General features: G+C 66.4%; 3 protein-coding genes across 3 annotated transcripts; all 3 read left to right on the top strand.

Annotated features, from left to right (window-relative positions):
• The first annotated feature begins 78 nt into the window (after positions 1-78).
• HYLS1 (HYLS1 centriolar and ciliogenesis associated) lies at positions 79-1,022 on the top strand. The gene has a single exon (XM_009905965.2). It carries the CDS (start codon positions 192-194, stop codon positions 1,020-1,022), a length of 831 nt encoding a protein of 276 aa, XP_009904267.2. The 5' UTR covers positions 79-191.
• Positions 1,023-5,235: 4,213 nt separating this feature from the next.
• DDX25 (DEAD-box helicase 25) lies at positions 5,236-13,904 on the top strand. Its single transcript, XM_054176062.1, has 8 exons — positions 5,236-5,328; positions 5,418-5,520; positions 6,154-6,268; positions 8,679-8,856; positions 10,341-10,578; positions 11,863-12,025; positions 12,120-12,308; positions 13,809-13,904. The coding sequence occupies exons 1-8, from the start codon at positions 5,267-5,269 to the stop codon at positions 13,868-13,870; spliced, it is 1,110 nt and encodes a 369-aa protein (XP_054032037.1). The 5' UTR covers positions 5,236-5,266; the 3' UTR covers positions 13,871-13,904.
• A 1,585-nt stretch (positions 13,905-15,489) lies between these two features.
• On the top strand, positions 15,490-23,284 carry VSIG10L2 (V-set and immunoglobulin domain containing 10 like 2). Its single transcript, XM_054176016.1, has 12 exons — positions 15,490-15,587; positions 15,673-16,038; positions 18,639-18,923; positions 19,189-19,464; positions 19,629-19,913; positions 20,188-20,448; positions 20,539-20,835; positions 21,732-22,034; positions 22,279-22,401; positions 22,476-22,500; positions 22,901-23,133; positions 23,208-23,284. Exons 1-12 carry the CDS (start codon positions 15,512-15,514, stop codon positions 23,282-23,284), a joined length of 2,607 nt encoding a protein of 868 aa, XP_054031991.1. The 5' UTR covers positions 15,490-15,511.
• Positions 23,285-23,777: the final 493 nt, after the last annotated feature.

The raw sequence follows: 23,777 nt of genomic DNA, 5'->3' as shown, positions 1-23,777 counted from the left end.
CAGACTGCCTGAGGGTGAAGGAGCCTTCTGCTGGCAGCAGGAGCTTAAGCAGCACAGCACAGATCCCCCCAGCCTAAACCAACTTCCCTGAACTCTAGAGTTTGAGAGTTAGAGCTTCCCTGATGGCTTTATCCAGCTCCAACCTGACACAAATTAACTCTAGCATATTTTCTTGCAGCTTGGTGGCAATCATGGAGGAGCTGACAGGACTGCATGGGCTTGGCCAGGTCCCTCCAGAGGATGAGGAGCAGCTGGCAGCCACGCTGGCCCTGTATGCCCAGCAAGAAGACAGTGAGGAGTGGACACAGCCCTCTGAGGACCCCTACTCCGAGGCCTCTCTCTCCTCGGGGGTGCAGCCAGCCCTGCCCGAGGAGCAGAGGGGCACCAGGAGGTTGGTGATGAAGAGGAAGGTGCTGAGGCACAGACCTGATGGAAGAGTGGAGGTTTCTGATGAGTCTGAGTACGACCCCAAGGTGTGGAGACTGAGGGAGGAAACGCTTCAGCCCGGGGCTGAAGACAGCATCTCTGAGGGGCAGACAGTGCCTCTGAGCCCAGACAGCATCTCTGAGGGGCAGATGGGGACCAGCAGCTCCAGCTTCCCCCACGAGTCCCCCGGGGACAGTCCCCTCTTCATCCTCAGGGACTTGCCGAGCCGCAGCTCTCGCACTTCGCAGTGCAGCACAGTGCCCAAATCCTTCATGCCCCCTCGGCTGGAGCCGCTGGGACCGCCCCGAGTCAAGACCGACTGCGTGGCCAAGTACAGGGAGTACAAACGGGAGTGGGAGAGGTTCGGGATCCCGGGGGAGGCCCCGCGGGAGGAGCTGCGCAGGGCCATCCGGGAGCAGATGCGCTGCCCGCCCGAGCTGCCCGCCAAGCCGCAGCGCCCCTTCGTGCCCAACACCTACGTGGTGCCCAGCGAGAAGCCGCGGGCGGCGCTGCGCTGGGAGGTGCGCTGGCACCTGGCCAACGGCCTGATGCCCTGCAGAGCCGCTCGCCGCCTCCCCACAGCCCACAGCTTTTAACCCCTCCGGGAGCGGAGTCCTCCTGGGCACCCACCCAGGCTCCGCAACGCCCCCGGCTGGGCGAGGCTCACTTATGAGAGCTTGGCGTGAATAAAAGCTGGGGGGGGTGGGGGGTGGGTTGTGGGTTATTTAATGCCTGTTGGATTCTCCACCTGTCCCTCCCCCACCCCACTCTTGGCTCCTCTTGCCTGATTTTAACCTCATTTGGATAATAAATTACTTTTGGGGTGACATAAAGGTATTTTCCTCCAGGAGAACAGCCTGAAGGGACAGCAGGGAGGGGGGGGGAGGGGGCAGTTACTCAGCCATGCAGAAAAGGTCCCTGAAAGAGGGGTGGAAGGGCTGCAGGACATGGAGTTGGTGATGGGTGCCCCCCAGACCTCTGGAGGGGAGCAGAAGACTGACCCTGTGTGGGAGCTTCACCCCAGCTTGGGACCTTGCTTGCCACCCAAACGGGGAGGGGACTGGCACCCCAGGGGTCTTGTGGGATAGGGGTGTCCTGATTCTCCATCCACCTGTGAGGGAGTCGTCCTCCAGGATCCCAGGTAACCCCCCAAAACCCTCCAGGGAACAGTTCTGGCACCCTCGGGGGTCTCTGCTCCTCTACCAGGCCAGGAAAACATGGCCTATGAGGAGCAGCTGAGGGAGCTGGGGGTGTTGAGGCTGGAGCAGAGGAGGCTGAGGCTGGCTCTCAGGAAATCTTCCTGCCCTGGGAGGGTTCCCAAAGCTTGGAAGGGGCTGCCCAGGGCAGGGCTGGAGTCTCCCTCCCTGGGGGTGTTGCAGCCCCGTGTGGAGCTGGTGCTGAGGGACAGGGTTTGGTGCTGAGCCTTCAGTGCTGGGGGGAGGGCTGGGCTGGGGGAGCTGCAGGGCTCTGCCAGCTGCATGGATCCTGGGATTTCAGTGCCCTTCTGCTTCGGTCCCTGGTGTCCTTGGCCCCAACCTCCAAGGCGAGGCGCTCTGCCTCCCCGAGGGCCAGCACCAGCACCCCGCGGGGTCCCAGCTCTTCCGCTACCCCCGAGACCCTCCCCCAACCCGGCAGGGTCGCTGCTCCTCCACCACCCCTCCCATGGCCCCTGTCCCCAGCACCCTGCAACCCCCCTACACCCTCCCCCCGCCCTATGGGAAGGGCCCTGTCGCCGCCAGCACCTTGAGGACCAGCCGGACCCCTGTGGGCCCGGTGCTGGCACCGTACCGTGGCGGGGCCCCTCCGTGCCCTCCGGGATCCCTGCCCCCAGCGACCCCCTACAGCCTCCCGGGGGACAGCACCGGCAGCCTGCGCGGTCCCGCCTCTCCCGTCCTGCCGGGATACACCGCGGGACCCCCTCCGGCGCGGAACGACCCAGCCCAGCCCTACCTGCGGGTCGGTGCCGCTGCCGGTGCCGGCGCCGCGGAGCTGCCGCCCCATCAGCCGCCGCTTCCGCTGCCACTTCCGGCGCCGCCGCTGCCGGCCGCCAGGGGCGCTGCGCCGCCTGCTCCCTGCCGCCAGGGGCGCTGCGCCGCCTGCTCCCGGCCGCCAGGGGCGCTGCGCCGCCGCTCCCTGCCGCCAGGGGCGCTGCGCCGCCTGCTCCCTGCCGCCAGGGGCGCTGCGCCGCCTGCTCCCTGCCGCCAGGGGCGCTGCGCCGCCTGCTCCCTGCCGCCAGGGGCGCTGCGCCGCCGCTGCCGGCCGCCAGGGGCGCTGCGCCGCCTGCTCCCTGCCGCCAGGGGCGCTGCGCCGCCTGCTCCCTGCCGCCAGGGGCGCTGCGCCGCCTGCTCCCTGCCGCCAGGGGCGCTGCGCCGCCTGCTCCCCGCTGATCGCGGCCGGCGCCATGGCCGGGGAGGGCGCCCGGGCCGAGCCGGTGGGCGCGGGGCTGGGCCTCCCCCGCCCCCTCCCGGGGCCTCCCCCGCGGTTCCCCCTGTGTGACCCCCGGTAACGTCCCCTCTCCCCCGCAGCTCCGCCGGCCGGGCCTGCCGCCGCCCCGCCGCCGCCCCGCCGCCAGCCGCAGGGGTAAGGGCCGGGGAGGCCTCGGGCCCTGCCTCAGTGTCAAGGAGGAGCCCGGGCCCCAAAATGCCTCCTGGTTTGTCCTCCCTCTGCAGGCTCTGGCGAGGAGGAGGAGGAAGAAGAGGAGAAGGAGGAGAGAGGTGTGTCCTCGAGCCTCCTCGGGGCCCTCCGTGCAGCAGGAGAGGGGAGCCGAGGCCGGGAGGTGGCAGCTGAGCCTCTGGCAGAGCAGGGTCCTGGCTGCTGCGGCTGGTGGGGGCCGTGCGGGGACCCCGAGAGCCCTCTGTGGCAGGAGGAGGGGCAGAGAACTCTTGGCAGAAGTAATTTTGGGCTAAGAGAGACCCTAGGAGACTTTCTGGCTCTAGAACTACCTGGAAGAAGGCTCCCAGCAGCCTGGCCTGCAGCAGCAGTGGTGTGGGCAGCAGGAGCAGGGCAGGGATGGTGCCCCTGGGCTGGGCACTGCTGAGGCTGCGTCTCAAATACTGGGTTGAGTTTTGGGCCTCACACTCCAAGAAGGACATTGAAGGCCTGGAGTGGGTCCAGAGAATGGCAGCAAATCTGGTGGAGGGTCTGGGAATCTGAGGAGGAGCAGCTGAGGGAGCTGGGGGTGTTGAGCCTGGAGGAGAGGAGGCTGAGGGAGATCTCTGGTGCTGTACAACTCCCTGCAGGGAGGCTGGAGCCAGGTGGGGCTTGGGCTCTTCTGCCACGGAACAAGTGGCAGCACAAGAGGGAATGGCCTCAGAGCCTGGAGGAGAGGAGGCTGAGGGAGATCTCTGGTGCTGTACAACTCCCTGCAGGGAGGCTGGAGCCAGGTGGGGCTTGGGCTCTTCTGCCACGGAACAAGTGGCAGCACAAGAGGGAATGGCCTCAGGTTGCACCAGGGGAGGTTTAGGTTGGGCATGGGGAACAATTTCATCCCCTTGAGGAGGTGCCCAGGGCAGAGGTGCAGTCCCCATCCCTGCAGGGGATTGAAAGCCCTGGAGATGTGGTGCTGAGGGTCACGATGTAGTGGTGCCCTGGCAGTGCTGGGTTCCTGGTTGGTCTCCCCCAAGCAAACCAGTCCCAGGAGCGTTGCTGTGGAGAGTTTCCCCTTTTGCAGTGAGCTTGGCTGAAGTCTCCCTGCTGAACAAGCTGATCCGCACCTCCCTGGTGGAGTCCAGCCACAACGTGGAGGTCCTGCAGCAGGACCCTCGCTCCCCACTCTTCTCCATCAAGACCTTTGAGGAGCTGTCCCTGTGAGTCACCTGCCCCTCAGCCTGCCAGGAGCCCCCTGGGGGCTCAGCAGGCCCTTTGTGACGCTTCTTCTTCTTCCATCATCAGTAAATTTGCTGACGACACCAAGCTGGGGGCAGGAGTTGATCTGCTGGAGGGTAGAGAGGCTCTGCAGAGGGACCTCGACAGGCTGGGCAGTTGGGCAGAGTCCAACGGCATGAGATTTAACACATCCAAGTGCCGGGTTCTGCACATTGGCCACAGCAACCCCATGCAGAGCTACAGGCTGGGGTCAGAGTGGCTGGAGAGCAGTCAGGCTGAGAGGGACCTGGGGGTGCTGGTCGACGGTAGACTGAACATGAGCCTGCAGTGTGCCCAGGCAGCTAAGAGGGCCAATGGCATCCTGGCCTGCATCAGGAACAGTGTGGCCAGCAGGAGCAGGGAGGTCATTCTGCCCCTGTACACTGCACTGGTTAGGCCGCACCTCGAGTACTGTGTCCAGTTCTGGGCCCCTCAGTTTAGGAAGGAGGTTGAGTTGCTGGAACGAGTCCAGAGAAGAGCAACAAAGTTGGTGAGGGGTTTGGAACATAAGCCCTACGAGGAGAGGCTGAGGGAGCTGGGGTTGCTTAGCCTGGAGAAGAGGAGACTCAGGGGTGACCTTATTACTCTCTACAACTATCTGAAGGGAGGTTGTAGACAGACAGATGTTGGTCTCTTCTCCCAGGCAAGCAGTACCAGAACAAGAGGACACAGTCTCAGGCTGCGCCAGGGGAGGTTCAGGCTGGATGTTAGAAAAAAGTTCTATACAGAAAGAGTGATTGCCCATTGGAATGGGCTGCCTGGGGAGGTGGTGGAGTCACCATCACTGGAGGTTTTTAGGAGAAGACTTGACAGGGTGCTTGGTGCTGTGGGTTAGTTGCTTGGGCGGTGTTGGATTGGTGATGGGTTGGACGCGATGATCTTGAAGGTCTCTTCCAACCTGGTTTATTCTATGTATTCTATGTATTCTATGTATTCTTGTTGCAGGAAGAAGGAGCTTCTGCAGGGGATTTATGCCATGGGCTTCAACAGGCCCTCCAAGATCCAGGGCACCGCTCTGCCCATCATGCTGGCCTACCCGTGAGTGGCACAGCCCTCCCTGAGCCCCCCACCACAGCACAGGCACACCCACCCCCTCCTGGCTCTTCTGAGCAGCTCTGGCCTTGCAGGCCCCAAAATCTGATAGCCCAGAGCCAGTCAGGCACAGGGAAGACAGCAGCGTTCGTGCTGGCCATGCTGAGCAGAGTCAACGCCGCCGAGAAGCACCCCCAGGTAAGGCAGGAGAGGCAGGGGGCAGGCAGCAGGGCCCTGCCCAGGCCTCCCACACGCTCCTGGGAGCAGAGCTCTGGGTTTGGGCCCATCTTGCTGTGATTTTAACCACAAAGAGGATGATCAAGCCCCAGCAGCAGGTAGGGAGAGCCTGGTGCCTGCTCTGGGGAGGCACTGGCAGTGCACTGAGCTGGGCTGCAGCTGTCCTGGAGGTTTAAGTTTGGAGCAGCTGCTGAAACTGCTGGGTGTGGGGTGGCTCAGCCCCCCCCAGGAGCCACAGGCACCTCTCTGTGTGCAGAATCAGCTTTGTGAGCTGGTTGCTGTGAGTGGAGGCCTCTCATCTGGGCCCTGTGGGGTGATTTAAGCCATCCCTTTGAAGCCAGGCCCAGAAGCCACCAGCACCATGCTCCAGGAGGTGAATTTCTGCTGCAGCTCCAGCAGCTGCTCTCTGCCTGCATCCCTCCAGCTCTGCTGTGTCCCAGGCGTCCTCCCCTCCAAACCAACTCTTGATCCTTCTGTGCTCTGCAGGGAGCTTGCCCTGTGCTCCTCCTGCCTGCTGGATCCCACCCCTGGGAGCACCCTTGGCTCTTAGCTGGGACACTTCTGGTCTCACCACTGTCTCCTCTGCCCCCCCAGTGCCTCTGCTTGGCCCCCACCTACGAGCTGGCCCTGCAGATCGGGCAGGTGATCGAGAAGCTTGGGCAGTACTGCACCGACACCAGGGTGACCTACGCCGTCCGGGGCAACCGCGGTGAGCCTGCAGCTGGGCCTGAGCTGTGCCTGCAGCTGGGCCTGAGCTGGGCCTGAGCTGTGTCTGAGCTGGGCCTGAGCTGTGTCTGAGCTGGGCCTGAGCTGGGCCTGAGCTGGGCCTGCAGCTGGGCCTGAGCTGGGCCTGAGCTGTGTCTGAGCTGGGCCTGCCCTGAGCCTGAGCTGGGCCTGAGCTGGGCCTGAGCTGTGTCTGAGCTGGGCCTGAGCTGGGCCTGCAGCTGGGCCTGAGCTGGGCCTGCAGCTGGGCCTGAGCTGGGCCTGCAGCTGGGCCTGAGCTGGGCCTGAGCTGGGCCTGAGCTGTGTCTGAGCTGGGCCTGAGCTGGGCCTGCAGCTGGGCCTGAGCTGGGCCTGTGCTGAGCCTGAGCTGTGCCTGCAGCTGGGCCCCAGCTGGGCCTGAGCTGGGCCTGCAGCTGTGTCTGAGCTGGGCGTGAGCTGGGCCTGCAGCTGGGCCTGAGCTGGGCCTGCGCTGGGCCTGAGCTGGGCCTGCAGCTGGGCCTGAGCTGGGCCTGCGCTGGGCCTGAGCTGGGCCTGAGCTGTGCCTGCAGCTGGGCCCCAGCTGTGCCTGAGCTGTGCCTGAGCTGAGCCTGAGCTGTGCCTGCAGCTGGGCCTGAGCTGAGCCACAGCTGTGCCTGCAGCTGTGCCTGCAGCTGGGCCCCAGCTGGGCCTGAGCTGAGCCTGAGCTGGGCCTGAGCTGTGCCTGCAGCTGGGCCCCAGCTGGGCCTGAGCTGGGCCTGAGCTGTGTCTGAGCTGGGCCTGCAGCTGTGCCTGAGCTGAGCCTGAGCTGGGCCTGCAGCTGTGCCTGAGCTGAGCCTGAGCTGGGCCTGAGCTGTGTCTGAGCTGGGCCTGAGCTGTGTCTGAGCTGGGCCTGAGCTGGGCCTGCAGCTGGGCCCCAGCTGGGCCTGAGCTGGGCCTGCGCTGAGCCTGAGCTGGGCCTGCAGCTGGGCCTGAGCTGTGTCTGAGCTGGGCCTGAGCTGGGCCTGCAGCTGGGCCTGAGCTGTGTCTGAGCTGGGCCTGAGCTGTGCCTGCAGCTGGGCCCCAGCTGGGCCCCAGCTGGGCCTGAGCTGTGTCTGAGCTGGGCCTGAGCTGTGTCTGAGCTGGGCCTGCAGCTGTGCCTGAGCTGTGCCTGAGCTGAGCCTGAGCTGGGCCTGCAGCTGTGCCTGAGCTGAGCCTGAGCTGGGCCTGAGCTGGGCCTGCAGCCTCTCCTTCAGCCTGGGGCTGCCTGGAGTCTCACACACCCTGGGAAGTGGGGACTGGAGTTAGCTGCAGCTGGTGGCCAGCCACAAGTGGGGTCCCCAGGGCTGAGTGCTGGGCCCAGGGCTCTCCAAGGGCTCCATCAATGACCTGGGTGAGGGCATCGAGGCTGCCTCAGGAGCCTGCAGGGGGCACCGAGCTGGGTGGCTGTGTTGAGCTGCTGGAGGGTTGGAGGCTCTGCAGAGGGACCTGGGCAGGCTGCAGGGAGCAGCCAAGGCCAAGGGGAGGAGGTTCAGCAAGGCCAAGGGCTGGGTCCTGCCCTGCTGCAAAGTGCCCAGCAGCAAAGGCCCTGGGGGTGCTGGGTGCCAGCAGCTGCAGAGGAGCCAGGGGGTGCCCAGCTGGGCAAGAAGGCCACCAGCAGCCTGGCCTGCAGCAGCAATGCTGTGGGCAGCAGGAGCAGGGCAGGGATTGTGCCTGGAGGGGTGCTGAGGCCGTGGTTTGGTGTTGCCAAGGGGCAGTGCTGGGCTCAGGGCTGCACTGCAGGGTCTGGAAGGTCTCTTCCGTGGGCCTCTGAAGCTCCCAGAAGGGTTTCTGCATTGCCCTCTCCTGGGAGGCTTTTCCCTGCCTGCTGGCTGCTCCCAGGCTGCTTTCCCCCCGGGAAGCTGTGGGGCAGCCTCAGCCCCAGCTGCAGCTCTGCTCTGGAGCTCCAGGAGCCCCCGAAGGTCGCAGGGGCAGCGCGGGGCAGGCTGCCGGGCAGTGCCCGCGGCAGGGCCTGGTGCCCATGGCAGGGCCCAGTGCCCATGGCGGGGCCCGGTGCCCATGGCAGGGCCCGGTGCCCATGGTGGGGCCCGGTGCCAGTGGCGCTCTGGCAGTCCGGCAGGGCCCGGTGCCCACAGCAGGGCCTAGTGCCCATGGCAGGGCCCGGTGCCCACGGCGGGGCCCGGTGCCAGCGGCGCTCTGGCAGTCCGGCAGGGCATGGTGCCCATGGCAGGGCCTGGTGCCCACGGCAGGGCCCGGTGCCAGCGGCGCTCTGGCAGTCCAGCAGGGCCCGGTGCCCATGGCAGGGCCCGGTGCCCACGGCAGGGCCCGGTGCCAGCGGCGCTCTGGCAGTCCGGCAGGGCACGGTGCCCATGGCAGGGCACGGTGCCCATGGCAGGGCACGGTGCCCACGGCAGGGCCCGGTGCCAGCGGCGCTCTGGCAGTCCGGCAGGGCACGGTGTGCAGGGAGCAGCTGGTGGTGGGCACGCCGGGCACGGTGCTGGACTGGTGCTTCAAGCTGCGGCTGCTGGACCTGCGGCGCCTGCGGCTCTTCGTGCTGGACGAGGCTGACATCATGATCGACACCCAGGGGCTGTCCAGCCAGAGCATCCGCATCCAGAGGTGTCTGCCTGCCCCTGCTGCCCCCTGCCTGCCCCTGCTGCCCCCTGATTGCCCCCTGCTGCCCCCTGATTGCCCCCTGCTGCCCCCCTGCTGCCCCCCTGCTGCCCCCCTGCTGCCCCCTGATTGCCCCCTGCTGCCCCTGCTGCCCCCCTGCTGCCCCCTGCCTGCCCCTGCTGCCCCTGCTGCCCCCTGATTGCCCCCTGCTGCCCCTGCTGCCCCCTGATTGCCCCCTGCTGCCCCCCTGCTGCCCCCCTGCTGCCCCCCTGCTGCCCCCTGATTGCCCCCTGCCTGCCCCTGCTGCCCCCTGATTGCCCCCTGCTGCCCCCCTGCTGCCCCCTGATTGCCCCCTGCTGCCCCCTGATTGCCCTCTGCTGCCCCTGCTGCCCCTGCTGCCCCCTGATTGCCCCCTTCTGCCCCCTGCTGCCCCCTGATTGCCCCCTGCTGCCCCCTGCTGCCCCTGCTGCCCCCTGATTGCCCCCTTCTGCCCCCTGATTGCCCCCTTCTGCCCCCTGCTGCCCCCTGATTGCCCTCTGCTGCCCCTGCTGCCCCTGCTGCCCCCTGATTGCCCCCTGCTGCCCCCTGATTGCCCCTGCTGCCCCCTGCTGCCCCCTGATTGCCCCCACCTGCCCCCTCCCCACCCCTACCCACCCCTACCTGCCCCGTGCCTGTCCCCTGCCAGCCCCTGCCAGCCCCTGCCTGCCCCTGCCCCCTGCCAGCCTTGGCTTTGGGGGAATCCTCCTCCAAATGATCTGAGTCTGCAGCAAAAGTCTCCTGGCTGGGGGACAGCAGGGAAGGGGAAGGTGTCCAGAGCAGGGCCAGGAGGAGGAGCAGAGGGCTGGAGCTGCTCTGCTCTGCAGACAGCCTGGGAGAGTTGGGGTTGTGCAGGCTGCAGAGGAGAAGGCTCCCAGGAGACCTTCTGGTGGCCTTCCAGGAGCTGCAGGGGGCTGCAAGCAAGCTGGGGAGGGACTTTGGAGGGGGTGAGGGAGGGATAGGGGTCTGGGACACCTCTGAGGGGGGCAGGAATCAGGCCTGGGACAGAAAGCCAGCAATGGGCACTGGCAGCCCAGAAGGCCAAGGGCAGCTCAGCTCAGCTGCCCTTGGCCTTCTGGGCTGCCAGTGCCCATTGCCAGAGGTGGAGGGAGAGGATCCTGCCCCTCTGCTCTGGGGTGTGAGGGAGGGACAGGACTGGGGGGGGATGGAGCAGAGCTAGAAGTGGGGAGCTTGAGCTTGGCTGTGAGGAAGAAGTTGTTGCCCAGGAGGGTTGGTGAGAGCCTGGCACAGGCTGCCCAGGGAGGTGGTGGCAGCCTCCTGCCTGGAGGTGTTTGCAGCCAGGCTGGGGGTGGCTGTGAGCAACCTGCTGCGGTGTGATGGGCAGGGGGTTGGAGCTGGCTGAGCCTGGAGCTGCAGCCTCTCTGAGCCAAGGTCAGGCTGGGAGGCAGCAGGGTGCTGTGTCTGGACTCACAGGCCCACCTTGCCCCTGGCAGGGCTCTGCCCAAGAGCTGCCAGATGCTGCTGTTCTCGGCCACCTTCCGGGAGCGGGTGCGGGCCTTCGCGCAGCGGATGGTCTGCAGCCCCATCCTGATCACGCTGCGCGAGGAGGAGCTCAGCCTGGCCAACATCCGGCAGTACTTCATGGTCTGCCAGGGCCGGCAGCACAAGTACAGAGCCCTCTGCAACATCTATGGCAGCATCACCATCGGCCAGGCCATGATCTTCTGCCAGGTACAGCTCCCCGGCCTGCCGGGCAGGCAGCTGCTGGTGGTGGCCGCCTGGGCTTGGGCGAGGCTCCGGGCAGGGTCTCCCTCACGTCCCAGCAGGGGAAGTGGAGGAGGTGTGGGTTGGGTGAGGTGGGTTCAGACCCACCTGAAGGATACAGCTCAGAGGGTTGTGGGCAGTGGGGCAGGGTCTGGTTGGAGGCCTGCAGCTCCTGCTGTGCCCCAGGGCTCAGGGCTGGGCCCTGTACTCGGTAGCACATAAGACCCTTCATGGGAAGGTTGTGAGTTCAAGCCTGCAGTGGGCAGTAGTGGCCTCCCTACTCTAGTCATGAGGTCTGTGGGGACAGGCTGGACTCGATGATCTTGGAGGTCTCTTCCAACCTTAGTGATACTACAGTCCTGTTCAGCATCTTCAGCACTGACCTGGCTGAAGGCTCAGAGTGGAGGCTCAGGCAGGTTGCTGCTGGCACAGAGCTGGGAGCACTGGCTGAGAGCCCTCAGGCTGTGCTGGCACCCAGGGAGCCCTGGGCAGGCTGAGAGCTGGGGGAGAGCAACCTCCTGAAGGGGCAGCAGGGCAAGGGCAGGGTCCTGGCCCTGGGCAGGAACAACCTCCTGCAGCAGCACAGGGCAGGGGGAAGCTGCTGGCAAGCAGCTGCAAGCAGCAGCAGCTGGCAGTGCTGGGGGACAAGGAGTTGGCCAGCAGCAGCAAGGTGGCCTGGGGGCCAAGAAGGCCAAGGCTGTGCTGGGGGCATGGAGAAGAGTGTGGGCAGCAGCAGGGCAAGGGAGGTTGTGCTGCCCCTCTGCCCTGCCCTGCTGAGGCCACCTCTGGAGCCCTGGGGGCAGTTGTGTGCTGCCCAGGGGCAGAGGGCCAGAGAAGTGCTGGAGAGAGGGCAGGGGAGGCTGGGAAGCTGCTGAGGGGCCTGGAGCAGCTCTGGCAGGAGCCAAGGCTGAGAGCCCTGGGGCTGAGAGCCTGCAGCAGAGCAGCCCCAGAGCAATGCTCAGCAATGCTCAGCAAGAGCTGAAGGGCCCCTGGGGGGCAAGAGGCTGGGGCCAGCCTCTGCTGAGTGGTGCCCAGGGCCAGGCCAAGGGGCAGTGGGCAGAGAGTGGAGCCCAGGAGGTTGGAGGGGAAGAGGAGGAGCAAGTTGTTTGTTGGGAGGGTGCTGGAGGCCTGGAGCAGGCTGCCCAGAGAGGTTGTGGAGTGTCCTGGTGTGGAGAGCTTCCAACCCCCCCTGGGCACTGTGCCCCTGGGCAGTGCCAATGAAGAGTCCCCCTCCTGCCTGCCTGCCCCCAGACCCGCAGGAGCACAGAGTGGCTGGCAGCAGAGATGTGCCATGATGGGCACCAAGTGGGCATCCTGACAGCAGACCTGACGGTGGCCCAGAGAGCCAACATCATCCAGCGCTTCCGCGAGGGGAAGGAGAAGGTTCTCATCGCCACCAACATCTGTGCCAGAGGTGTGCTGCCCCCGGGGGGCGCCGAGCGCGCCGCGGCCTGCGGGAGCAGCGCCGGGGGCCGGCTGGTGGCAGTGCAGAGCTGCTCTGTCGGCAGGCATCGACGTGCAGCAGGTGACCGTGGTGGTGAACTTCAGCCTGCCCATGGACGGGAAGAAGGAGCTGGAGCTGGAGACCTACCTGCACCGCATCGGCCGCACCGGCCGCTTCGGCAAGCAGGGCATCGCCTTCAGCATGGTGGAGAGCCACAACCTCTGGGTCATCGAGGTGATCGAGAAGCACTTCCGTGAGTGCCCCTGGCGGCCCTGCCCTGCAGCTGCCTCTGCTCACCCCCCGCGGCCTGGCTCCCACCTGCAGCTGCCCCTGCTTGGGCTGCACGGCCCCCGGGGCTCATCCCACTCGGTGTCCTGGAGCCCCAGGCTGCTGGGGGTGGGAAGGGACCCCCAAAGCTCCTCCAGGGCAGTCCCCTCACCCAGAGCACCTGAGATCATCAAGTCATGGAGTGGTGGTTGACAGGGACCTTCCAAGGGCATCCAGTGCAGCCCCCTGCAGCCCCCAGGGACATCCCCAAGCACAGCAGGCTGCTCCCAGCCCCAACCAACCTGAGCTGCCCCCTGCAGCTCCACCTCTCTGGGCAGCCTGGGCCAGGCTCTCCCCAGCCTCAGGCTCAACCATTTCTCCTTCTCTCCCCTCTCAAGCTCCCTCTTTGCCTTCCCAACCATCCCCCCTTGGCCTGGCCCAACAGGCCCTGCTCCAGCCTCTGTGCCCAGCTTGCTTCAGGTGCTGGGAGGCCACCAGAAGGTGTCCCTGGAGCCTTCTCCTCTGCAGGCTGCCCAAGGCCAACTCTCTCAGCCTGGCTCCCAGCAGAGGGCTTCCAGCCCTGCCAGCACTGCTGTGGCCTCCTCTGGCCCTGCTGCCCCAGCCCTGCAGGTGCCATTTTACCTCCTGTTACCCTGGGGATCCCTGTCCCAGGGGTGCTGGTGCCCCAGCAATGCTCAGCCCTGGCCACAGGTCCTTCCTGAGGGCAAACTGATTGCTGGTGCTGGATGTCAGGAGGACTGTCAGGGAATCTGCATACTGCCAGGGCTGCACTGGTGGATTCCAGACCACGGTGCCTGTTTTCATAGAACCATGAAGTTGTTTCAGTTGGAAATGACCTTTCAGATCATGGAGTCCAAGCCTGAACCCAGCACTGCCAGGGCACCACCAAGCCATGGCCCTCAGCACCAGATCCTGGAAGCCCTCCAGGGTTGGAGACTCCATCTGACTCCACCCTGAGCAGCCTGGGCCAGGCCTTGACAACCCCTGAGACAACCCCTGAGGGGAAGAAATTGTTCCTTATGGCCATCCTGGACCTCCCCTGGGACAGACTGGGGACATTTCCTCTTGTCCTCCCCCTTGTTCCCTGGGAGCAGAGCCCAAGCCCCACCTGGCTCCAGCCTCCTTGCAGGGAGCTGCAGAGAGCAAGGAGGTCTCCCTCAGCCTCCTCTGCTCCAGCCTCACCACCCCCAGCTCCCTCAGCTGCTCCTCCCCAGCCCTCTTCCCCAGACCCTTCCCCAGCTTCCTTGCCCTTCCCTGGCCCTGCTGCAGCCTCTCAAGGTGCTGCTGGGAGCCAGCAGCCCAGAGCTGAAGGCAGCACTCCAGGGGTGGCCTCAGCAGTGCCCAGCCCAGGGGCACAATCCCTGCCCTGCTCCTGCTGCCCACAGCATTGCTGCTGCAGGCCAGGCTGCTGGTGGCCTTCTTGCCCAGCTGGGCACCCCCTGGCTCAGTGCTGTCCCTCCTACAGGCATCAAGATCAAGCAGCTGGACCCAGACAACATGGAGGAGCTGGAGGAGCTGGAAAACTGAGTGAGGAGCTGGGATGTGTTCCCAGGGTTCCAGCTTTGCTGCAGGATGTAAGGAGAAGCTCCCAGAGCAATCTCCCAGTTCTCTTTTGGTTGACTTTGTTTTGGCTGTTTGGTTTAGTTCTGATGTTGTAGAAGGTAGGAGGGAGACAACCCCACGGCCACCAATTGTTGTCCTTGGTGTTGTTCTTGGTTCTCTCTCTGAGGTTTTGGGGCTTGAGGGGTTTCAGGTGGGGTCACACTGCGCCACGCTGGGTGGAGCGATCACAAACCGGGAGGGGAGTCCCGAGAGCAGGCCCCGAAAGCGGGCAGCGGCCTGCCGGTGGGACCGGAGCTGGGCAGAGCTGCCCTGCCGCCAGCGCCGGGGCGCAGAGCCAGCGGCGGCCGCTAGGTGGCAGCGCGGGGCCGCCGCTGCCGGCCCCGAGCCTCCCCGGTGCCTCCCAAGCGCTGTGCGAGGTCGGAGCTCGCCTGGGCCGCTGGTCCCCAGCCCTGCCGTGGCTTTGTCCCCTGGGGCTTCCTCGCTTCGCTGGCGCCGAGAAAAGTCTCCAATAAAAAGGACTTATTTAATCCCTGGCTCGTTGTGGCTCCTCTTTTCCTCAAGCCCTGCAGGAGCAGCCCTGGTGGCCCTGCCAGGAGGGCTCTGCCGAGGACCAACCTGTTGGTCACCATCTCCTGCTTCTCCCAGTCCCAGCCTGCATGGGAGAGATCTTGATGGAGGCATCTGGCAGCAGCTTGAGGTGGGGAGCAAAGCCCCAGCCCAGCACTCCCCACCCCCTCCCCCCGCGACTGAATTTAACCCATTTGGGGCATTTTGAGCCCAAAAAGGCCGTGCTGGGGGGGCAAGGGGGACTCTGGATCCTCTGCTGCTGGGGTGTGTGTGTGTGTGTGAGGGAAGTTCTCAGTTCCCACCGAATTTGGGGTATTTTTGAGCCCCCAGACCTCTGCTTGGGCAGTGCCAGGTTCACCACTGGCAGTGCAATTATCCATCATGAGCAATTCATTCTCATTAAGGGATTTTCTTTGGGGGGGGGGGGGAAATCTTCCTGCTGTATCCTGCCTCCTCCTGCCTGCATTTGCTCTGGACCAGCCCCCTGGGACGATCCCAGCTTTGAAGGTGGGATGCAGCAGCCTCCTGTGCCCACCCCCGCCCCTGAACCATCCACACCCCAAAATCCCCCCTGGGGGTGCTCCAGGCTCCCCCCGGGTTCCATTACAGCGTCGCTGCTCCCCCCATGAATGTTTGATGGGCTGGAGAGTGGGAGATGTAATATCAAACCCTGCCGGCCGCCGGCTTCCCCGGCTCCCAATCGCCACATTTGCACTCCGGGGGGCAGCAGCCTCTGCCCCTCCCCCCCGTTAGCCCCACAATTTATTGGGGAGGGGGGGTGGAACAGGCAGGAGGAATCCCCCCTGCAGCGGTGGGGGTTAGGTGATGCCATTCCCGCACCGAGCACACCCAGCCTCAGCCCTGAGATTGCGGGGGCCCAGACGGGCTCGGTGTCAGGTTCTTGTCCCCCCCCCACCCCGACTGATAAATAATTAATAGTTAATCAGGGCTGGGCCTAATTACCCCGGCGGGGGGGAAACCGGAGAGGAGGTCTGGGTGCAGAGCGCAGCCCTGCTTCGAGCTGGCACCGGACATGGCATGGAGCGGGGCCGGGCAGCGTCGCCGCCTTGGAGGGCAGCCTGCATCCTCTGCCTGCTGCCGGCGCTGGCCGGGGGTGAGCACAGACCCCAGACGTCCCCTGGCGGGCGGCGGGACGGGAGGGCTTGGGCCAGCAGAGCGCTGACCGGGTCGCCACGCAGGCTTTGTGCCAGGCCAGCTGCTGGCCGGCGACGAGGCTGCCTACGAGGAGCGGACGGTGACCGGCGTGCGGGGCCGGGCGGTGGAGCTGAGCTGCGGCCGCCCGGCGGCGGCGCCTCCGGCCGTGGTCTTCTGGAGCTTCGCGGCGGCAGGCTCGGGGCCCCCGCGGGCCGTGGCCGTGGGCTCGGGCTGGGAGGTGGCAGTGGCCCCCGGCGCGGGCAGCCTGGGCCGGGTGGCTCTGCGCAATGGGACGCTGGAGCTGCGGGAGCTGCGGGTGGCCGCCCGCGGGCGCTTCCTCTGCCAGGGGCTGTTCCCGGAGCGCGGCCGCCTCCGGGTCGGCTACGCTGCGGTGCTGCTGCGCGTCCTCGGTAAGCCACTGGCCGCCCCGCGGGCCCTGCTAGCCACCCACTGCCCAGCACGGTGCCATCCTGCCCGGCTGTGGCACAGCCCTGCACACGCTGGCACTGAAAGCCTCTGCTGTGCTGGCCACCAAGGGCACCACTAGCCAATGAAGGGCACCTCTAGCCCACAAAGGATCCCACTAGCCAGTGAAGGGCACCACTAGCCCACAAAGGGTCCCACTAGCCAGCGAAGGGCACCACTAGCCCACAAAGGATCCCACTAGCCAATGAAGGGCACCACTAGCCAGTGAAGGGCACCACTAGCCCACAAAGGATCCCACTAGCCAGCGAAGGGCACCACTAGCCCACAAAGGATCCCACTAGCCAATGAAGGGCACCACTAGCCCACAAAGGATCCCACTAGCCAGCGAAGGGCACCACTAGCCCACAAAGGATCCCACTAGCCAACGAAGGGCACCACTAGCCAGTGAAGGGCACCACTAGCCAATGAAGGGCACCACTAGCCCACAAAGGGTCCCACTAGCCAGTGAAGGGCACCACTAGCCCACAAAGGATCCCACTAGCCAATGAAGGGCACCACTAGCCCACAAAGGATCCCACTAGCCAATGAAGGGCACCACTAGCCCACAAAGGATCCCACTAGCCAGCGAAGGGCACCACTAGCCCACAAAGGATCCCACTAGCCAACGAAGGGCACCACTAGCCCACAAAGGGTCCCACTAGCCAGTGAAGGGCACCACTAGCCCACAAAGGATCCCACTAGCCAGTGAAGGGCACCACTAGCCCACAAAGGATCCCACTAGCCAGTGAAGGGCACCACTAGCCCACAAAGGATCCCACTAGCCAGTGAAGGGCACCACTAGCCCACAAAGGATCCCACTAGCCAGCGAAGGGCACCACTAGCCCACAAAGGATCCCACTAGCCAGCGAAGGGCACCACTAGCCCACAAAGGATCCCACTAGCCAGTGAAGGGCACCACTAGCCCACAAAGGATCCCACTAGCCAGTGAAGGGCACCACTAGCCCACAAAGGATCCCACTAGCCAGCGAAGGGCACCACTAGCCCACAAAGGGTCCCACTAGCCAACGAAGGGCACCACTAGCCAGTGAAGGGCACCACTAGCCCACAAAGGATCCCACTAGCCAGCGAAGGGCACCACTAGCCCACAAAGGGTCCCACTAGCCAACGAAGGGCACCACTAGCCAGTGAAGGGCACCACTAGCCAGTGAATCAGGTCACTATCAGACACAGAGCGCCACTAGCCAAGGTAGTGTCATACTAGCCACCAGAACACTCCACTAGCCAGGAAGGTGCCAGGGGAGGTTCCGGCTGGGTGTTAGGAAGAAGCTCTTCACAGAGAGATTTGCTGTTGGGATGTGCTGCCCAGGGAGGTGGTGGAGTCCCTGGGGGGGTTCAAGACAGGCCTGGATGAGGCACTCAGTGCTGTGGTCTGGGGGGTTGGATCCGGCTGGGGAGAGCCTGGCCGAGAGTCTCTTCCAGCCTGGCTGAGAGTCTCTTCCAGCCTGGCTGATTCTATGACAGGGCTCCACCAGCCACTGAAAGGCCTCACTAGCCAACAAAGGGCCCCACTAGCCAGAGCAAGGTTCCACTAGCTAATGAAGGGTCTCACTAGCCAACAAAGGGCCCCACTAGCCAGTGAAGGGCTCCACTAGCCAATGATAGGTCCCACTAGCCAATGAAGCAGGTCACTATCAGACATAGAGCCCTACTAGCCAAGGTTGTGTTGTACTAGCCAAGGTTGTGTTGTACTAGCCAAGGTTGTGTTGTACTAGCCACTGGAGCACCTTGCTAGCCAGCAAAGGGCTCCACCAGCCAACATACAGCCCCACTAGCCAACACAGAGCCCCACTAGCTGAAACTGTGCCTCACTAGCCAAGGAAGAAAGCCAATAGCCAGCACAGAGCCTGACTAGCCAATGTAGAGCCCCCTGCTAGCCAATGTAGCAGGCCACTAGGCAGTGGAGAGCCACACTAGCCATGGTAGTGGCCCACCAGTCAGTCAAGCATGCCATTAGCCAATGCAGAGCCGCACTAGTCAGCAAAGCACCCCGGTAGCCAACGTGGCACCCTGCTAGCTGCTTACCACGAGCCAGCATAGCACTCACCAGCCACTAAAGGGACCCAGGAGCCAACACAGAGCCCTGTTAGCCATCAAAGCACCCCACTAGCCAATGAACCCCCCACCTCCAGCCAACATAGTGCCCCACTAGCCAACACAGCACCCCACTAGCCAATGAACCCCCCACCTCCAGCCAACATAGTGCCCCACTAGCCAACACAGCACCCCACTAGCCAGCTCAGGACCCCAGTGGCCATCCCCATCTCCTTGGCCTGGCCAACCCCACATGCCATCAGCCTCACTGGCCCACGGTGACCACTCCAGCAGTCCCTGTGCCCACAGTGCCCACAGCCCCAACTGCCCCTCGCTGGCCCACAGCCGTTCTCACCACCATCCTGCTAGCCAGGACAGGCCCTCACTAGCCAGTGCATGCTCTGGGGGTGGCACAGGAGGGGCCTGGGACTGCAGGACTGGGACCAGGGGACGGAGGCTTCCTTCAGGAGCCCCCACGGCTGCTTGCCCCCAGTGCCGGTCTCCAAGCCCTTCGTGCGGCCAACGGCGGCGGCGGCGCCAGAGGGGGCGGCGGTGGCCCTGACCTGCTCCGTGAGGGAGGGGACGGAGCCGCTGAGCTTCTCCTGGCAGCACCAGGAGCCCCGGGGCGGTGCCGCAGTGCCCCCCGAGGGGCTGGGGGGCGCCGGGGCTGAGCTGCGGCTGACGCCGGCCAACCGCAGCCACGCAGGCTGGTACGCGTGCACCGTGGGCAACCAGGTCAACAACCGCACCAGCGAGCCCGTGTTCCTCGACATCGTCTGTGAGTGCCGCGGGGGCACCCCCGCGGGGGGCACTGCCCAGTGGGGGGGCGCCGCCCACGGGGGGACAATGCCCACGGGGGGCGCCGCCCACGGTGGAACACCACATCCGCGGCCACCGTGCACCGTGGCACATCCGCAGCCACCCTGCGGTGCCCTTTCTCAGGAGGCTTCAGAGCCTGGTGTGCCACCCGCGGGCAGGGTGCCCTGGGCAGGGCGGTGCCCCCGCGTGGGACAGGCTGGTGGCACCGGGTCTGTGCCCCGCAGACGGCCCCGACCAGCCTGCCATCAGCGTGGAGCCCTTCTCCCCGGAGCAGGGAGGCTTCTCCGCGGGCGAGAGGGAGGATGTGGTGCTGAGCTGCCTGGCGCCCTCCAACCCCCCCAGCCGCTACGTCTGGCTGCACAACGGCTCCCAGGTGCACACCGGCCAGACCTACGTTATCTCTGGCATCGCCCGCGCCCAGGCGGGCACCTACACCTGCCTGGCAGAGAACAGCCACCTGCAGACCCGCACCCAGGCCACCATCGTCCTCACCGTCTACTGTGAGTAACGCCGGGGGACAGGGGGAGGCCCCGCGGGTCCCCCCCTCCGGGGTGAGATGGACCAACGCAGCTCCCTGGTGAGGACGTGGGCATGAGGGGCACGCCGTGGGGGGCGGGTGGGCGCCTCCTTCGCCCCCCCCCCCAGCGCTGATGGTCTCCCGCAGATCCACCAGCCGGGACCCCCAGCTGCTCCGCCCTGCCCACCGCCGACCTGCGGGACGTGGCCCTGCGCTGCCGCTGGCTAGGGGGGTTCCCCCCGGCACGGCTGCGCTGGGTGGGCCCCGGACCCTCCAGGGAGGAGGAGGAGGAGGAGGAGGGGGTGATGGGGATGAGCTTTTCCATGGCCACCAGCATCCAGCCAGGGGCGGCCACCAGGAACGGGAGCTCCTTCTCCTGCCTGGCCTCCCACCCGGCGCTGCCGCAGGGGGCTGCGTGCGGGACCACCCTGTGTGAGTACGGATGGCTCTGTGTGTGCCCCCCCAGTGCCTGCCTGACCCCCTCCTTGGCACGGCAAGGCCATGGGGAACCCCACACCGTGAGGTGGGCTACCCCAAGGTGATGCCACCTTGGCTGGGACCTCCCCCAGCGCCAGCCTGGCCCCCAAATGGGCATCTCCGTGGCACAGCTGGGGTGCGGAGCACTGAGGGGGGCGTCTCCTTGTTGCGGGGTGTGGGGGGGGACACTTGGCACCGGACCCCACCCCGACACCTCCCCACCCCACAGGGGTCCCAGCCGGCAGCCCCTCCTGCACGGCGGCGGCCACCAAGGGTGACGAGTTCGTGATGCTGCGGTGCCAGTGGGAGGGGGGGATGCCACCAGTCAGCCTGCGCTGGCAGGACAGTGGGGGACAAGCACTGGGGGACCCCTCGCCCTCCACCACGGTCCTGGTGCTGGGCGCCGATGGCAGCTTGCGGGGCCAGGACTTCATCTGCGCAGCCGCACACCCCCTGCAGGCCGCCAGCACCGAGTGCCACCTGCGGCTGGGTAAGCCCTGCCCCCGCCCTGCCGCCCCGGCGCTGCCGCCGTGCCGCAGGGGGCTCCATGTCCCCCCTGCCGTCCCTTCTCGCTGCGCAGATGTCCCCAGGCTGGAGGCGGAGAGGAGCGAGGTGGTGGTGCTGGAGGGCGGCGAGGCGCGGCTGGCGTGCCGGCGTCACGATGGTGGTGCCAGTCTTGGTGCCAGCATGGCTTGGTACGACCCCAAGCAGCAGGAGGTGACTCCGGGGTTGGCCAAGTACCAGCTGGAGCAGGGAGAAGCGTGGCTGAACCTCACAGTCCAGGATGCTGAGTGGCCAGGGGATGGTGGCACCTACCGCTGCGCCGCCGCCAACGCCGTGGGCACTGCCAGCCTCCCTGTCCGCCTCCATGTGGAGCGTGAGTCCTGGCAGGGCTCTGGGGGTCCTCGGGGTGGGGGCCATGGAATCATTTTGTTTGGAAAAGGCCTTGAAGCTCATCCAGTCCAACCCTTCTCTAACCCTCCCAAGGCTGAGGCTAAGCCATGGCCTCAGCACCACAGCTCTGCCCCTTGGCAACACCTCCAGGGTAGGGATTCAATCTCTGCCCTGGGCAGCCTGGGCCAGGCCTTGGGAACCCTTTTGGGCAAAAGGTTTCTTCTCCCCTGGGGCAACTTGGGGACATTTCCTCTTGTCCTCTCCCTTGTTCCCCACCTGGCTCCAGCCTCCTTGCAGGGAGCTGCAGAGAGCAAGGAGGTCTCCCTCAGCCTCCTCTGCTCCAGCCTCACCACCCCCAGCTCCCTCAGCTGCTCCTCCCCAGCCCTCTTCTCCAGACCCTTCCCCAGCTTCCTTGCCCTTCCCTGGCCCTGCTGCAGCCTCTCAAGGTGCTGCTGGGAGCCAGCAGCCCAGAGCTGAAGGCAGCACTGCAGGGGTGGCCTCAGCAGTGCCCAGCCCAGGGGCACAATCCCTGCCCTGCTCCTGCTGCCCACAGCATTGCTGCTGCAGGCCAGGCTGCTGGTGGCCTTCTTGCCCAGCTGGGCACCCCCTGGCTCCTCTGCAGCTGCTGGCACCCAGCACCCCCAGGGCCTTTGCTGCTGGGCCCTTTGCAGCCCCTCTGGCCCAGCCTGGAGCCTTGCTGGGGTTGTGGTGAGCCAAGGGCAGGACCCAGCCCTTGGCCTTGCTGAGCCTCATGCCCTTGGCCTTGGCTGCTCCCTGCAGCCTGCCCAGGTCCCTCTGCAGAGCCTCCAACCCTGCAGCAGCTCAACACAGCCACCCAGCTCGGTGCCCCCTGCACCAACCCCTCCTGTCTCACCGCAGGGTACCCGGCGCCCCCCAACGTCACCATCAGCAGGCTGCGGTACACGCGGGCACGCACCGAGGTGCGGCTGGAGTGGCGCACGCAGGGCAGCGGCAACCTCACCGGCTTCGTGGTGCAGCGGCGCCGAGCCAAGAAGCCCTCCCGGCAGGCTCCGGGGCCCTGGGAAACCGCCGCCGGGGACATCGAGCCCCACACCCGCGACCGGCGCCTGGGGGGCTTGGACCCGGCCGTGGTCTACGCCTTCCGCGTCCTGGCCGTCAACCACCGCAGGGCCGGGCACCCCTCCGAGGTGCAGACCCCAGGTGAAGTGGGGCGGGGGCCGGGGGGCGAGCGGCCGGAGCGGGGCCGCGGGGCAGGAGGCGGCGTTCGCGTCCCGCCGGAGCCGAGCCGAGCGCGCGGTGCCGTCAGTAGGTTCCAGAGTGAACAGGCGGAAGCTGCAGCTCCCCCACCTGCCTTTCGGGGGCGCTGCCGCCTGCTGCACTCCCTCTGCTCTCGTCCCCGCGGGGGCCACGCAGGGGCCGACGGAGCTGTGCTGCTCTCTTCCAGCCGAGCCTCCCTTCGAGGCCTACCCGGCGGTGACGGCGGCGGCGGCGCTGGGGATGCTGGTGGCCACCGCTGCCTCGCTGCTGGCCGTGCGCTGGGTGGCCCGGCACCGGGACAGCCTCCCCCGTGAGTTCTGGGGCCGGGGGGGCACAGACCCTGCATAGCCCCCCCCTCATGTCTGTCTGTCTGTCTGTCCCCAGGGCTGCACGACCTCCTCTTCCGCACGTGAGTGACCGAAGCGTCCCCAGCCCAGCACCACTGCCCCCCGGGGCTGGTCACCACCACACGTCCCTGTGCCCCCCCAGTGTTGGTCACCCCCACACGTCCCTGTGCCCCCCCAGTGCTGGTCACCCCCACACATCCCTGTGCCCCCCCAGTGCTGGTCACCCCCACACATCCCTGTGCCCCCAGTGCTGGTCACCCCCACACATCCCTGTGCCCCCCCCGGGGCTGGTCACCCCCACACATCCCTGTGCCCCCAGTGCTGGTCACCCCCACAAGTCCCTGTGCCCCCCCAGTGCTGGTCACCCCCACAAGTCCCTCTGCCCCCCTGGGGCTGGTCACCCCCACACATCCCTGTGCCCCCCCGGGGCTGGTCAGCCCCACACGTCCCTGTGCCCCCCAGGGCCGGCGCCGGTGCCCAGGAGCCTATCGACACGCCGGAGGATGCTGAGCCCGCCGCAGGCACGGAGGATGGAGCTGCAGCGGCAGCCGGGGCTGTGCCCGGAGCTGCAGCGGCAGCCGGGGCTGTGCCCGGAGCAGCAGCGGCAGCCGGGGCTGTGCCCGGAGCAGCAGCGGCAGCCGGGGCTGTGCCCGGAGCAGCAGCGGCAGCCGGGGCTGTGCCCGGAGCAGCAGCGGGTAAGGGCACGCACGGGGCGAGCCCGGGGCCCCAGCAGCCACCCGGTGTCACCGGTGCTCTCCCCGCCGTGCAGAGCAGCTCTCGGCACCGCCGGACGCCGCCGAGGACGCGCCGGGGACCGCCGGCACCACCGTGACGGCCGCGCCGTGACCCTGCCGGCCCTGTCCGCCCTTTCCCTCCCTTTCCTTCCCTCCCTGGGTGGCAGCTCCGGGCTGTGCCCCGGCTCCCCCTGGCCCCTCAGGCAATAAAGCTGGGACAGGGGCAGGCAGCTCCCAGGTCCTGGCTCCTGCGGCGCTGCCCAGGGCGAAGCAGCTGCTGGGAAACATCTCTGAGCCAGCCCCAAGAGGAGGTCTGGGGGTGCAGGGGGCCTGCTGCGGGGGGGGAGTTTAAAGGGGTGCTGGGATTTTGCCACTTTGCTCTGCCCTCACCTGGAGTCCTTCATCCAGCTCTGGAGCCCTCAGCACCAGAGGGACCTGGAGCTGATGGAGAGGCTCCAGAGGAGGCCACAAAGATGATCAGAGGCTGCAGCAGCTCTGCTGTGGGCACAGGCTGAGGGAGCTGGGGCTGTGCAGCCTGCAGAGGAGAAGGCTCCAGGCAGACCTCAGAGCAGCCTCCCAGTACCTGAAGGGCTACAAGGAGGCTG

This window comes from Dryobates pubescens, chromosome 34, assembly GCF_014839835.1.
Source record: "Dryobates pubescens isolate bDryPub1 chromosome 34, bDryPub1.pri, whole genome shotgun sequence".
Taxonomy (NCBI): Eukaryota; Metazoa; Chordata; class Aves; order Piciformes; family Picidae; genus Dryobates; species Dryobates pubescens.
This window is presented reverse-complemented; position numbering and strand designations above follow the sequence as displayed.